The 16,861-nt window shown below is 37.4% G+C and overlaps 1 protein-coding gene across 7 annotated transcripts in view; it reads left to right on the forward strand.

Moving 5' to 3' along the window:
- Positions 1-16,861, forward strand: part of RYR2 (ryanodine receptor 2) — a 379,474-nt gene that overhangs the window by 146,345 nt on the left and 216,268 nt on the right. For all 7 annotated transcript variants that reach the window (XM_057414543.1, XM_057414545.1, XM_057414546.1 and 4 more), the window contains 2 exons: positions 5,634-5,733; positions 8,433-8,529. In XM_057414543.1, coding sequence (XP_057270526.1) covers positions 5,634-5,733; positions 8,433-8,529 — 197 coding nt within the window. The remainder of the gene's footprint in view (positions 1-5,633; positions 5,734-8,432; positions 8,530-16,861) is intronic.

Below are 16,861 nucleotides of genomic sequence, written 5' to 3' on the forward strand. Positions count from 1 at the left end.
TTGAAGCTTTGTAGGTCTGAGGAGAACTTCCTGAAACAGGAAGTGGTCCTAAATCTGGGTAATAAGGCAGGCTGTAACTGGGTTGGGAACCTGGATGGGCTGGATGAGAGAGATGGGACTGGGACAATGATTTGGAGAGGAAAACAGAGTGGGAGAGATATGGAGCAATTAGGCTAGATAACTGCTAGCAGCAACTATCTAGACAGCCTATTGTATTAAGGCCTACCAGTCAATGCTGTTGTACTGACAGCCTAGTCCTGTCGGTGATTTTGTTAATGTAGGTGGCAGATGACTACAAAGTAGTTTAAAAGTTTCCTTCTCTACCTGTGGTTCATGTGGGTGTCAGTATGATGCCACCTACTCTTAACTTTAGGAGAGGAGAGGTGCCCTTTTATTTTAATGAAGGAAAATTACATATAAATTATACCACAAAAATAATTTTATTTGATTTTGAAAATTTCAAGCCCAATGCAAAAATTATGGCATTGTTTTTTTTTATGAAATCTCGTAAACATACAGTCACAGCAGCTTTTTATGGAACATTGTCTCAGTGCTGATAAATGTTCAATGGATGTGTCAGGTCTGAGAAGCAGGGAGGCTGTAGGATGAAGCAACTTTGAAGATGAAATTTCAAGCTAGGAATTGCAGGTGAAGGATCATGGTACGGTGCTTAGTTAATTATTTTCCTGGTGAATTAGATTTTGTTCCAGAGTCTGCTGTGGAATTTGCTGAGCCGATTTTTTTTCTTTTTATACCAGGCTCATTTTCAAGAGGCCACTTACTCTTGATCCTTTCTCTGGAATATTCCTTACATGAACTGTGGCTCTGAGGTCTCCTTCTGCTAGAGTTGCTCAGTCTTGATACATGCAGCTGAGGTGAATGAAAAATGTGCTTTGCACATTAAATTTCATATAATGCAGTCTACAATGGGAGTTAAAAAGGTCCTTGTCACCTCAACTCAGGCATCCTAGATTAATGAAAATTCCTTAGTGTAATCTTAGGTACCACCATTCTCCACTGGAAAATGGGCTATAACACTTCTCCTTTGGGATTTTGAGAAAATGAAATCGTTAATTGTGTTTTGTGAAATACTGTAATTGTTGGTAGCAAGAGAAAAGCTTATGAGAAAATTAATAATCCTCTTTCAAAGCTTTGAAGAATTGACTATATTGAATAAAGCATGAGGCTGCAGACTGAAGATTGATGAGAAAATCAAAAACACTGTGCGCTATTCATGCATTGAACTCCTTTATCCTGTATATACAATGAGGCAGCACTTGTGGAAAAAATTGCACAGGATCATGCCCCTGAAGACTGTAATATGATGTATTCACCAGAAGCAAATCTTTTTCCATATGCTACTTTGTCATTTCCTAACTTTTAATGCTTGCTTCTGTAAAATTAGCATTTTGTTACTGAAAGATCATGCCTCTAATCAAACTAAATGATAATCACGTTGAAGCATAGTAGTTGATTTGCTGCAGGCTTTTTGTGCTTATAGAACGAAAGAAAGCTAATATAGAGAGGGTGAATGCAGACTACTCTCCTCTCTACCCTCTGTGGCATGGATCCTCATGCTTTCCTGACATGCATCTGCAATTACCTGCTGTCAGCAACAGTGGACTAGGTGATCCTTCGTGGCTGAGTTGTAATGGTAATGTTGGGGTATCTGTGGGTTTTAGCTGCTACTCTCCCTTTGCTGATGGCATTTATGCTGAAATTGCTTAGTTTAGTGCTGACAGTTCTCTTCATCAATGGAAAAATTCTTTTTGCTTGTGGATTTGCTGGCCAACTCTTTAAACCACTTCAGAGAAATGCAAAGAAAGGAAGATTTTGTAGAGCTTGAACCCCATCTGAAATATCCTGCGCTTTACCTACTTTGTGTCAAAACTTAGATAATAACTTTTTATTCTGCAGTTGTAAGTTTACCAATATTTATTCAGACCTTTTCAAAGTATTCAAAGGCATTTCAATGAATATAAAGATATTGCCACTTTTAGACATAAATACGAAAAAAGATATAAAAACTTTACACAGATGCAGTTATTATTTTGAGTTCTTTTCAATATCTTCCTTCCTTGTGACTGAATATTTTCATTTATTTTGACAGTGTCAATATGATACTCAGTGTTACAGAATACTTTTCACTGACTCAGGTAATAAATTTTAATAGAAATTATACCTGCTACATAGAAAGATAACAAATGGTTATCTTTGGTTCTAGAGACAGTACATCTAGTTTAACCTTTGGATTTTTGCTAAAGGTTACAATTCATCTTTTTTTTTTTTTTCTGATGTAAAATGTTTTCGTTTTCCTAATTAATTAAAAAAAAAAAAAAGGGAGGGAGTATAGGTTGGATTTTGTTTGCTTGTTTTTTTTGTGATTCGTTCTGTTTTGCTATATATACAGGTGCATTCTTTTTTACTTCTACTCCAAGGGAGAAATACCTCCAGTGTCAGCATCTTCCAGTTTTGTTTTGCCTGTTCTCAGACTGACAAAAGAGAAGTAGAGAGGTGTATGAAGTGTTCCCTCTCACTCTGCATGAGTTCTCATTTGTGTACCTGTGGTGGGAATGGTCTTGGACCATCTCAGAGGTTGTAGGATCATTGAGGATAGGTGCCTGTGTGGTTTGAAACTGCTGCTCTGTCCTGGTCCTTGTAGTAATTTTAAGACAGAGAAAAAAGGGAAATAGCAAGGGCTGTCAGAGTCTCAGTGTAGGGAAGAGAAGCAGATTGAATTGGATCATGTCTTTAACTTCCATCTCTGTACTAGATGGTACTAAATTTTGAAGGAGTGTGGTTGATGATGCTTTGGATGCTGCTTTTGTGTGCAGTATGTAAGTATTCTGGGAAGTGCTGTGCTTTGTAGGCAGTTCTCAAAATATACCAGAAACTAAACCCTCCTTAAGCTAGTCTTGTTAGTTGGAATGGCCTGAAATTGAAGGCAGAGACATCATAATGTAAAGTGCAGATAGAAGTAGACACTGCTAAATAAGGTGTTAGTATTGACACACCTTAGCCAAGAGAAAGTCTGAAGCAAAAGTTTTCCTTTCTTTTTGTTTTTCTTCTGCAAGCATGCATGTTTTGGAGAACAGAAGCTTTGATGCAGCTTGACTGGAATTTAAAACACATCATCTAGGTATTCACAGTTATTGCAAATGCAGCTTTGCTGCTGCAATCAAAATTGAAGTGTTCTTGTGGAAATTACCATCTGATTCCTTAGCTCTTCAGTACGCTTGAATACAGTGGTTTTTTTTAAAAAACCTAGGAACAGAGATGTGTGACTTCTCTGAAGAGCAGTACAGAGTTTATAACATGACAGTGAATTCAGTTGGGAAACCTGTAGTATTCTAGGAGATTTGAGTCTTGAAATTTAGAAGCAGCAGCCTATAGTAGTGTTAACTGCTGTAAGAAGCAGACTGTAATGTTAACCTGTATTCATAAATTACCATAATTTAATTCTGAAAAGTGGTTAAGAATCTATGGCAGGTTAAATGCTGATTTAGGAGATCGTTAGTCTGTTAGTGTGGAAGAAAAATCTAGCATTTTTGGCTGAGCTTGGACACCAGTGCAGAAAAGATACTATTTGGGTGAGACAGAAAGCTGAAGGACCTGCCTGTAATAGTGAAGACCCATGCTAGGATTAGAACAGACAGCAGGATTCCTGACCACAACATGTTTCTGCTTTGCACATATTACTGCATGCCTGAAAAGATAGGTATGTGGTCCTTGTTGGTAATAGCAGCCCGCTACTTCTGTCAGGTACTATGCCAGCTAGCAAAGGTCTGGTTATGGAGGTTTGAAGCAGGTAGCAGATATGGAAACTACCAGGCAGTGTGAGTGTCAGGTCCACATTCTCGACACTGTGTTGTGGAATTAGTTTCATTTTGATAGTTTTATTGTGCTGAAAGTACAATACCAAGCAGGTAAGTTCCAACTAAATTATAGAGAGGCAGCAGATTTCTTTAAAATATCATTGAGATTGTAAAGTACAGCACTGAAAAGTTAGGCAATGCCAGGATTAAGACTGGCATTTTTAATCTCCTGGGATTTTTCTAACCATTTGATGTAATTTAATCCTTGAATATCCATTGACAGGGCACTTTCTTTACATGGTCAAAGGTTCATTTTATTGTTTGCTATGGATTGATGATTCCAGGGGACAAACACCATAGCTCATCGAATTGTAAATGTCAGGACTCCTGCCTTCAATTGTAAATTGAAGGATGCAGCAAGCAATTGAGGGAACTGAAGGAAAGAAGAGAATTGCATAGATACAATCTTGATTTCTCTGCTGTGGTGATCATGTGTTGTATTAGGTCATTTAAATCATACTTCCTAAAGGTGTAATTCTCTGGTGAGTCAGCTTGAGACATCTGGGTTATAATGACAGCTACAGCTGGGAGTCGAATGGATAAATATCACAGGTGCTTTGAAGTGAGATGTCAGCAATGTATTTTTGTTCAATGTCCTGTCTATAATATGAAATGTTAATTCAGTTGATATCATTGTGTGTGATTTTACATTAACATGTAAAAAGCACACAGTTACAAGAAGTACTTTGTTGATGACAGATCAAAGTGACAGGAGTCTTAGCCTCTTCCTCTTTTGCCTACTCTGATGTGTTTTCCTCAAAAAGTAATACTCCTTTTTACTGCACTGGTTGAATTGCTCATTGTCTGGAATCTGTAGTGATCTCAGGGGAAACCTGACAAAACTAAGGCCCACAGGGCAGGAATGTGCCTGGAGATGTGCTGGGGATTGTGGTTTCTCAGCCTGATCTGCCATTGACTAAGCTATGTAACTGCAGAAAGGGAAAGTAAGAAGTGAGGTGGTGGTTCATTCATTCAACATCCGTGTTCCATGTGCTGAATGACACTGGTGTGGTGGAGACATGGCTTTGTGAAATATCTTATTTTATGTCATTGGGTTAAGGGGAGCCTTCTAAATTAGCCGATACACTATTTGTTTGTACTGCTGTATGGCTAGATGATGTGCAGGCAGGAAGACAGAACAGCTCTGCATGTGTCATTAGGAATCTACCCCTTTCTGACCTCCATTGCCATTTTCGTCATTTGCATAGTTAATAATTTTACCCAGAAGGTTTTAATGTTGGTCTCAACATACAGAAACTGAGAGCAATGCTACCAATGTATAAACACTGTTACTGTCCATTAGTTTAAAATAAAGTTTTGAGAAAAGTGACTAAATGCTACTGCACTTGGAAACTCTCTTAAGTGCTTTACAAGGTCAGTTACTGGATTACTTGATTACTTTGATCTGAAGGTGGTTTTAAGAAGCCAGTAGCCCAAAAGAAATAATTAAGTGGTAAGTTACTCTTGAAATACAGATGTACGTTTCAATATTCAAACTCTGTGGAAAATTCCATTGTGTACAGAAAGAACACCACCAGTGTTAGAACCGTGCTACATGTAATAATCAGTGCTTCAGAGTATTTGCTGTGGTCTAAGACCCCCAGACAGCTGATGATTCTGTCTGACTTTGTGTTTACTTATGTAGTCAGTAGGAATAATTTATGTATGAACCAAATGAGAATATTTGATACTATTTTTGTATACTGCAATGAGATCTTTAATTAACCCCAGATAAAACCCTTTCTTTCATGGTTTTAGCACCTCTCTTACGGCAATGGTAGTTTACATGTTGATGCAGCCTTCCAGCAGACACTCTGGAGTGTAGCACCAATCAGTTCAGGAAGTGAAGCTGCCCAAGGTAAGGTTGACTTGACTTTAAGTATTGAAAGACTGTAAATGAAATATCTGAAAAATCTGATTATTCTGCCAAGTGTGAGAGTGGCTTTCTGTTATGTAGATGTTCAATCTAATAAATAAAAAAATGACACTGATGGTTTTCTACATATTTTTTTCTAAATACTGAGCAGCTCATTCAAATCTCATTTTGCTATAGGTACAATAAGATTCATAACATTTATTTTGTTTAAATGGCTTTTGGTCATTGTTTAAAATATTATCTCAGATTATTCTTGGTATGCAGTCATGGTTACAGGTAGTGCATTGCTTAAGTGTTTTATGGAGAAAACCTTCCTGTTGATGAGAGGAGAAAACTTTCTCTCCAGCCTGTTGCTCCCTCCTATAAACTCCATTCTCCTCATCATCCCACTGCTGGCAGCAGTGGTGTAGCATTTATGTTAATAATGTCAGTGCAGTTTATTAGCTGAGATCCAGGTTTGTTCTGTGCCACGTCTGTCTGGTTGGTGAATTTCACTAGTGAGACCTGCCTGTCTGGGAAGCAGAACTCCACAATGACAGTGTCATGTTATACATTTGTACGCACAGGAAATCATGTGAAAATTGTGTAGTATGGTTTTTGCAGCTGTGTGTTTCTGTGCATGTCTGCTTGTTCTTTGTTATTATGCCTTCCCATTTTCACTTTCCTCGGGTATAGATGCTATCCTTGTTAAGCAGTATCTTTTCTAGAGAAGATCAGCTGTTTGGTGTCAGAAAGAATTAGGGCAAAAGCCTTATTCTAGAAAAACTGGCAAATGTTCCTGTGGTCAAAGTTGTCTTGTTATGAAGACAGAATGAATCTGACAGTGTATAAGACCTTACTGTATATGCCTCAGTAAAACTATCCAAATTAGAGAATTCCCTCAAAAAGAGGAAAGAGGAAAATAAAGCTAATTTTGTTAGTATCTGCAAAATGCTTTGTTATCTTCATAAACAAAACATAAGTATGAATAACTACACTTGAATACCCTCTCTTAATCAAAACTTCCAATTAAAAACAAATTAGTAAGTGAAACTCAGTTAAATTAAACTGTAGTGGAAATAACAGATAAATAGTCTGCAAAATGAACTAGGACATTCGAGGGAGGTAGTTAAAAGAAAATTATTTCTTACATGCATTTCTGCAAAACCGTCTTATGCAGAAGTGAGTTTGTTGTGTAAGTCAAAACACAGCTTTAGTGTCAGATCAAGTAATTCTGCTAATTCTGCACTGTGAAATGGATGCGGGTGCATTCGAAATGAAACAAAACCAAAAAAGGTTTTTTAAAAAGGTCTCTGGTCACAACATCTCCAGAATTACATGGACACAGGTCCATAGAAAAGTTAATATACGTAACTGCTGTTACCTGGACACATCCCTCTGTGTCAAAATCAGGAATTTACAAACTCAGTACTAAAACTGGCTGTATAAATACTAATTTGGTATTGATTTCAAAGGTTTAAAAAATATATCCTGAAATATTCCATGATACATATTCAGGACAAAGATTTCCTGTAATTTCAAAATAAACTTGTGAAATGTGTACAGGGTGGCTGTTGGGTCTTCAACACCATTTCCTTGTACAGTTCTATCATACTGCGCAGGATTACTTTTTAATAGACGTGGCTTGAAAATATTATTGCAAGAATCTTTTAAAATAGCTTTTTGTTATAACACTTAAGCTGAGGGATTATGTTACCGCATCCTGCTCAAATGCAGATTTTGGTATTATTTGATATTTCTAGCAAGAAGGGAAGATGAAATTAGGAGACAAGTGTTAACATTTAGCTTGTCAGACTGGAAAAATACCATTGAATTGCACTTAAAATCTACAAGTCTTAATATTACTAGATTATAATACAAAATTTGTAGGATACCTGATACTGATGGAAAAGCATCTATTTTGTTTTTATCTTTACTGATTAGAATTATAGCCTTATTTTCAGCTTCTGGCTTCAGTGTCCTGGTCCTTCAGATATTGTAATGTTACGTGTATGCTCTCTGTGCCTTAGTTTATGAACACATATATCTGTACCTGTACACTGTAGAGCCAGGTGCTCGGCTTTGAATCTGCAAGTGCAGTGGAGATCTAGACAGTATAGGAGTTTGCCTTTGGAGTCCAAATAAATTATGATTGTAGGTTGGGAATCTTAAGTCAAGCAGATTTTAAAGTGGATCTTCCCAGAAGTTTTTCTTACAGAAAACTCCCAAAGACATTAAAAGGATTTTCAAGTTAACATTAGCTGAATCAGTCGTTGTTACTACGTGAACTGAAATACTAAACTTAAATCAAAAATCAGCAGGTAAAGAGTCCTCCACTTCTGTTGTAATCTGTAAGGGAAGTATCTCTCACAGAGACACTGCTCACTTGTTTCTGCTAGATCAGCCTTTTTCTGAGTTGTGCTAACACTGTAGAATCCTCTGTCTGTGTCTCTCCTAATCCACCCTTTCCTGCTTGCTGACTTGGACCTTTTTTCACTTGACAATATTCAGCTGGCTCCCCAGGGTGCAAGATACCCTCCCCTTCTTCTAGCTGTCCTTTATAAGTAAGATAAAGCACCAACAGAAAAAAACTCAAACAAAAAACCCACAAAACCCCTGGTAGTATTTATTACAGTTTGAACTATAGTTTTACGTGCTGCTGTGTTCAGACAAATGCACTTGATTTTCTCCCTTTATTCAAGGTTATCTGATAGGAGGGGATGTTCTGAGGTTATTGCATGGTCACATGGATGAATGTTTGACAGTCCCTTCGGGTGAACATGGAGAAGAACAAAGAAGGTAGGTTTCTAGCTTATAATAGAATAATAATGAATGTTGCTGAATCAGTATTAAATGCCACTGATTGATATATGCAGATTTTTGAAAGACACTGTGATTGGATGTATACCTCATAAGGAGTAATATTGTTGAGGTGAATTTTGGACATGAGTATCTTGCATTTTGTTTTTAATATTGTTCAAGTCTGATTTCACTTACCAGGTGTAAAAGCAGTAGTGATTTTTGACACATACTGTCATCTTCACTGACTTATAAACACTGTGAATGAAATGGGTTGCTTTCTTTAGTGTTGTTTTTTTTTCTATAATCACAACAAATTCCTTAGGACAGGTTAAGAATACTTCCCATTCCTTCAAGGCTGCTGGTCTGGGTATTGATCTGAAGTGTACCGGTCATGGTAGTCTAGGACTAAAGTTATGGTTATTTTTTTGACTATAAGAATCCTAGAATGGAAGTAGAGAAGTGCTGACAGCTCAGTATGGAGTTAACCAATAAATCCAATTGGTGAGATGACTGGGACTGAAAGTGGCATGTCTCTGTAGAGTGATTATATGGATGAATCAAAGCCCTGTTTATTTACTCTAATAAAATATACCCTAAGCTGCTTTTCAATGAGGCAGTGTCATATGATTTATTCCAACCTTCAGTCTGAAGACTACTGAATGATAATGTTGATTTTGGGATGTTTTGTTTAATGCAGCATATTGGGTAGCTTCATTTCCATGGAAAAAAAAATACGCTATTCATACATTTCCAAATCAGTTTTCTTGGTTTGCAAATAGAAATGATTTTTTTTTTTCTATTTTATTCTTATTTGTAAGGATAAGAGAAAGATATTGGAAGCTCTCATTAAAATATACCAAAATCTTCTATGAATTTTTAATATTAATGAGAAAAACTTAAGTTTTCTTATACAGCTGCTAACTGATTCTTCCTGGCTATGTGTTATTTTTAGACAGGGAAATAATTTTAAACACAGAAGATACTTCAAAATGCTGAAAGTTAAAATGTGATCAGTTGGTGTTTTAATTTTAGGTACTATGGGATAGATCCATTACAGCTTGGAGTTTTTTGCTGCTATTATCCTCGCCCTTAAAATGATTAATTAAAAGATTAGACGATACATAATAGAATTCTATAGTGTTCGCTCTTACTTCAGTCTAAATCCTGCAAAATTTCTTTTAAAAACTGCAGTTGCAGTGTAATTCCAGACTTATAGGATATCAGGCACTTCAGTAATAAATGCTTAAGAACACACTACAAATCTTTTCAACAAGGCTAGTGTTACATATAAACCACAATGAACGAGTGTGAATTTGCAAGTCAAGAAAACAGTACTTTCTTCTGCCTGTGCATTTACATGATGCATCTTTGTGTCATAGAATCATAGAACAGTTTGGGTTGGAAAAGACCTTAAGATCATCAAGTTCCAACCCCCCTGCCATTGGCAGGGACACCTCACACTAAACCATCCCAACCAAGGCCTCATCCAACCTGGCCTTGAACACTGCCAGGGATGGAGCATTCACAACCTCCCTGGGCAACCCATTCCAGTGACTCACCACCCTAACAGGAAAGAATTTCCTTCTTATATCCAATCTAAACTTCCCCTGTTTAAGTTTTAACCCGTTACCCCTTGTCCTGTCACTACAGTCTCTAATGAAGAGTCCCTCTCCAGCATCCCTGTAGGCCCCCTTCAGATACTGGAAGGCTGCTATGAGGTCTCCACGCAGCCTTCTCTTCTCCAGGCTGAACAGCCCCAACTTTCTCAGCCTCTCTTCATAGGGGAGGTGCTCCAGCCCCCTGATCGTCATCGTGGCCCTTCTGTGGACTTGTTCCAACAGTTCCATGTTTTTTTTTATGTTGAGGACACCAGAGCAGCACACATTACTCCAGCTGAGGTCTCATTTGAAGAATAGGGTTCATTTCTTAAGCTGTAGGACAGTGCTATAAACAGAACAGATCCTTATTTTTTATTCTGCACTGCCTACATTTTCCCTTATCAGTCTACCCCCCCAAAAAACAGAGCTAGTAGACAACAAATGGTACTGATATAGTTGTTTTCATATTTCCTGTATAATTTCTCTGTACCCTAAACTTTCTTCTCTTAAATTATTAGTGCATTCAGTTGTTGCTTAAAGCCTTTATGATTTCATCTGTTATTAGGACTCTTGCTTACTAGCTCATTCAAAATGATATCTAAAAGGACAGTTTGTGGCACCTTTCAGTTTTCAGTATGTATGCATACTTTATTTTGATGGATGGCTTTTAACTGCTGGTAGGATTATATTTAAAAGTAGGGGTAATTTTGGCAAGTAAGAAATTGTAAAATAAATTGGTTTGCCTTTCATTTAAGTTCTGTAACTTTTGCACATATGGAATGGTAAAGTATGATATATTTGGAGTATAATTCCATATTATCCTTTCATTGCCTTTTGAAATAGTCTGGTGATGGATTATTGTGGTTGTGCTTGGTTAGCTTTGTACCACTAAATGCCTGAAGAACAGCTCTGCTCTGTGGAGTGGCAGCATAAAGGAACACAGAAGTTCCATCTCTGTTGTGACTCAGTTATTTCTCTATCTCATTTTTATTTTTCTGCAAAGGCCTCCTCTTCATGCTTTTTTTTTTTTTTTTGAATAAATAAAGGATCAGACAGTCCTAAAATAACAGTTTGATTCTCTAATGTCACCTGGTATCTAATCCTGGGAATGAGTAAATGGTTTTGATGTGAAGGAACCTCCTAGGCAGTTTCTGAAAATAACTGCTGTTTTTCTCTATTCTTAGAGCGTTGGTACAGTTACATAAATTTGAGTATAAAAGTGTTTCAAAGATTACCAGAAGTCCAAAATAAAACACACATTCTCAAGCTGTTTATACACTCGTGGAGCAGCATTAGCACAGTGGAGGCCTATGAACAGTGACAGTGCAGATGTGTTCATGTGTTCATGATTACAGTGCCTAACAAAGCTTTCTCGAGAGCAAGGTCATCCATATGTGCACTGGAAGAGGCCTAGTGCAGGGGGCAGAAATAGTCGTAGAAAATGACTATTTCTGTGTTTCACATTTTTTTTCTGAATATATACTCTGTTTCCTTGCTGAATTATTGAGCTTGTATGTCCGGCATTTAGTCGTTAAACTGTGCTACTGTGATCACTAGAAGGTAGGGAGGAATCATTGCATTTGTTGAAGAGGGGCTTTGGTATTGAGTGGTGAGATGTAATTGCACTATGAAGAGTCTTCTGAATTTATAATATCAAAGGAATGAATAAAGTTATTTTAATTATGGTAGAAGTTGGTGTTTAGAGCAAGTATACGTTGAAATGCTTCTGTGAAATTGTTTACCATTATTTTAAACCTTTAATTAAAAAAATTTGCAAGAATGTTCATAACAAATTCAGGTTGTGCAGCAAAGATTTTTAAAATATTACAATAAACAAGCTGATATTTTCCCCATCACAATTGAATTAGTCAACATCCCCCATTTTACTGTTCAATTAAGAGGAATTTGTTACATTTTTGATGTTTTATTATGTGTGTCATTTTTTATTTTCTTGCAAAAATGTCAACTAGTTATTAATACGGTACTCTGCATGACTGTAGAATTTTGGATTACTTTGTAGGGTGGTTTTTTTCTATGTGTGTGATTTTTTTTGTTTTTCATTTTTGTTACTTAGAAGTACCCAAAACCTAATGGCAGATAGCAGTGGAAGTACATAATCAAAATTATTTAACTGGGCTGTGATGCTTGCTTTTTGCTATAGCCCATCACATTCATACTTTTAGAAGTTAAAGTGCACACAGGAGTAGGGCTGTGCGTATTCATAGTTCCCAGCGCAGAAGGGGACCATGAATGTTCTCATTGCAACTAATTTGCATTTTGACTTGCAGTATGTATTTTAAAGTGAGGACCCTTCAGAAATAACATCGTTACAGAAAGAAATTAACCTGTGAGAGAGCAAAGTGCTCCTGGCATTTTCAAAGTATCACTTGATGTGGATATCCTGGGTTCAGCTGTAACAGTTATTTTTCTCCTTCTTAGTAGCTGGTGCAGTGCTCTGTTTTGGACTTTAGCCTGATAAGAACGCTGATAACACATTGATGTTTTTAGTTGTTGCTAAGTAATGTTTACTCCAATCAAGGACTTTTCAGTCTCATGCTGTGCCAGTGAGGAGTGGCACAGGAAGCCAGGGCAGAGCAGAGACAGGACACCTGACCCAAACTAGCCAAAGGGGTATTCCATACCACAGCACGTCATGCCCAGTATAAACATACCCAGAAGTCCCAGATTGCTGCTCGGGTTTTGCTGGGTATCGATCAGCAGGTGGTGATCAGTTGTATTATGCATCACTAGTGCTTATTGTTTTTTTTTTCTCCTTTTCCCCTTTGTCCTGGGTTTAGTTTTGTATTTTCTCCCCTTGTTATTTCTCTTATTATTATTAGTGGTAACAGCAGTGGTTTTGTGTTATAACTTAGTTAATGGACTGTTCTTAGCCCATGGGATTTGCATTCTTTCAATTCTCCTTCCTATCCCTCTGGGAGAAGGGGGAGGGAAGGAGGGAGGGAAGTGAGCGAGTGGCTGCGTGGTTCTGAGTTACCATCTGGGCTTATACCATGACAGTGAAACAGACTCCCAATTTCTCAAGACATCCAATGAAAATAGGCCTTCATAAGGAAATACGTATGTGTAGCCTAATTTCAGAGGCAGTTTTGTCATTCCTGCATTTGAAAGTTTCTTTAGGTTAAACATATTACATTAAGGCTTTTGTAAATTATATTGAACACTTCAGATTAGTCTCAGAAATGGATATACAGGGTTTTAAAGTGTTAAAAGTCAAAATCAGTGTGACTTAGCCAATCCCAGCTCATTTTTCCCTTTCTTTTCAATGCCATTCTCTTAAGATGGGTAAAATATACTTCTTGATATGGTGAGTGTGAAGGATTATTTATGACTAAAATGTGAACTGAGGAAATTTTCAGCCAGCATAAATCAGTAACCTTTCCTCCATGGCCAAAACAGCCCATGAGCCTTGAAGAGTAAGGATTGTGCTTTCAGAAATTCGAAAAAATCTGTTAGAGCTCTTCAGTGGTTGATTTTTCAGTTAGAAATAGAACAGCCTTGCCTGTCATTGAAGGGAGTGAAATAATTTCTTTAACTTGAACTTTGCCATCTTAGTTCATTTGTGTATAGTCCAGGTACAATATTGCTATGTCATTTATGCCATATTTGTGGCGCCCTGATTCATTCTAAGTTACTGAGTTTTACTCCAGTATTTTTGTGCTCTGGTACTTAGGATTTTACAGGTTCTTGAACCAAAACTACTTCAGCAGTATTGAAACACTGTCATTTAATGTAATTTATTTTAACCTCATTTAATGCCCCTTTGTAGTCAGTGAATTTCACTGAAATGATTACCCTCTCTGCTGAACAATAATAAGAAGATGAATTCACTAATGATGTTCCAGGGATTTTGGTACATGGTAATCTGTTTTAAAGCTGTGTAATTAATTCATTATTGTAATGGAAGATGAGAGATTCGGATATCAAGCTTTCTTTTTGATGTTTACCTTTGCTTTGCCTTGTCATCTCAGATCCATCTCAGAAAGTTGGAGGAGAGTGCTGGAAACAAGCCAGGGAGAGCACCATTAAGTAATGACCTGTGGACCTGCACTCCTGATGCAGTCCGTGGTGCTAGAATCACAACCCCTGGCCCTGTAGTACAAGTGCTGAGGCAAGTTCCAGCTCTAGTGACTGCTTATATTAAGGAAAATTAAATAGACTAATGGTATAGACAGGAAAAGAATGATGTTTTAAATTTAACATGCAGTCATAGTCAGACAGAAAACTAATTAACTAGGTTAAGGTTTATAGTAAAGATGAACTGAAATTCTCAAAGGTCCTGAATTCCTTGTAGATACTTTAATTTGAAATAAAAGTGGTTATATTGTTAATCCATCAATGTAGAATATGCAAATAAACTGGTTTGGAAAGAATAGGGCTAAAAAAAAAAAAAGCACCAAGTATTAGTGCTGTGGGTATGGTTCGGAAGGTGCAAGGTATCCCAGGCTTTCTAGAAGACTTAATGCTCATTGTAGCTCTTGTTGTCCTCTCTTTTTGGCTGTTACTTTGAATTTCCTCATGCATTTACAATAATTATAGTTTCATAATAAGGTTTTGTAATGTGCGGTTTTTCTCTGCTTGGGATCCTTGATGTCTAGCCCTCCACTCCCCAGTAGAGGACTCTTTCTCAGTCTCCCTTCACATTGCTGTCACTTAGTTTTTAGCTGAGGCTTTGCTGGTGCCTTTTTGACTTTTGTCCCTAAAGTGCTATTACTGCCTGTCTGCCTTCACTCTCTCTGCTGCTCCTGTACCCATTTGTCATGGTTTAAGCCCAGCCAGTAACTCAGAACCATGCAGCTGCTCGCTCACTGCCCCCCTTTGCCCCCACCTCTTCCTCCCCCCACTCCCAGAGGGATGGGGAGGAGAATTGAAAGAATCTAGCCCTAGAAGGTCTAGAATCACTTACATGAAAATAAGAGAGAATCCCAGGATCCGTTTTATTTCCCTGGGTGAACAAATTGCACATTTTTATTTAGGAATTCTTCATTTCAATCTCTTCCCCATTTTCTCATCTTATGTGACTGATAGCTTCACTTTTAAAGAACAGGGAAAGGAAATAATGGATGGACAGTCACATGAAACTACTTTGCCCATGAGAAGCCATTTTTTTACGTCCATAACTGGAATTTTTTTAGATGTTTAAAGTTGCACTGATCCAACGGGTATGTGTAATCCAAAGCTAGCTTTAGAAGAGTTCTCAGACTGAGACACTGGTATCAGGGTTTCCACTGTGAGAAAGAACTTCATCCCTGAAAAGTAACGAGGTAACAACTTAACAATGAAATGTTCAGACAGATTGAAGCTTTTGTTTCAACCTTATTTCTCTGATTATATATAGTCACTTGAAAAACACAAAATAAAATGAAAGGAAAAGTCTAAATTTTGTATTATGTCAGTGCAAGAATTCCAAATGCGTTTTTGTCAGTGAGGTTCATATTGAAATAAGTAACAATGTAATCAGAATGTTTTGACTTTAAAAAAAACAAAACAACAACAGCCTCCCCACAAACATAGCCTGCCTTGTCCCCAGCTGAAACAGACCAACCAGGGTGACATCTGATTTATTATTGTTTAGGTGTTGCAAGACAAACCCAGTCTATTAGTCGTAGAACAAAAACTTGAACAAATGCCTGGAGAGTGCCTGAACAGAGAAGCAGCTGAATGCAAGATTGTTTAGCATTTTCCTTTTATTATACTGTTGAAGGCCAATTTCAATAAAAAAATAAGATTGACTTTGAATTTCATTCCCTTCTGTGAGAGAGATATGAGAGACTTGCTAATACCTGTCAGTTGCTCCTGGCACCACAACCAGTGCAACAAATGAATAAGAAAATACGTGGTGAAAATACTGGTTATAAGGTCATGGGGAGGATTTTGTACATGTTTATTATGCACCTATAACTTCTTTTTGGTACATGAAGCATGTGCCAGAATTTCTATTTATACATATGTCATGAATATTCAGTGTGATTGGTTCAGTAATTGTAATGAGAAATATTTATTTTGTGTTTTGACTCATTCCCCCCCCCCCCCCCTAATTTGTCATTCTTTTGCAATGTCTGAAACTGTTTATTTCCTTAATACTTTCTAGCCTATTCCACGAAGAATTTTAACACATCTGTAGTTTAATGAATGTATGGTTAGAAGTACTGAGAAGTAGATTCTAATTCACTATTTCTTCTGTTTTTGAACAATCTCTTTCAATGCCTGGTTTTCCTCTGTGCTAAGCCTTCAGTCCCTCTGTATTATAGCCACAGGAGGGATTTGAAAGCTAAAGCCTAGTAAGTACTAAGTACCTGATTCCTAAATTGTGGTCCTCAAAAATTGCTTCTAACAAACAGTGGCCTACAATTTCAGTATTAATAGTCCCTAAAGTTATGTCTCTGGCTATTTTGGCAGTGCCGTATCTTGGCTGAAGATCACATTATCTACTCAGTCCATAAGCTCTTCCAGGATCCATAAAGCTAGGCCATTTTTTGGCAGTGTTCCCTGTCATGCTTGGTCTGATAAGCATAGTGACAGAACTCCTTTGCATAAGTGACTTCTTTATTAATTTTCCCAAAGCCAAGGCCTAAGTTTATAATTCTGGCAGTGTCCTAGGGCAGGAATCAGTCCAGAGAACAGCTGCGGAAATCTAGAGTGATGGTGCTTAATGCTCACTGCATTCCTCAGTGTTTATTTTGAAAAGAAGCCAAGTTATCTACTCAGGGCTT

This window comes from Pezoporus wallicus, unplaced genomic scaffold, assembly GCF_028554395.1.
Source record: "Pezoporus wallicus isolate ANWC-B61680 ecotype Strahan unplaced genomic scaffold, APGP_CSIRO_Pwel_v1 contig_8042, whole genome shotgun sequence".
NCBI classification, from domain to species: domain Eukaryota; kingdom Metazoa; phylum Chordata; class Aves; order Psittaciformes; family Psittacidae; genus Pezoporus; species Pezoporus wallicus.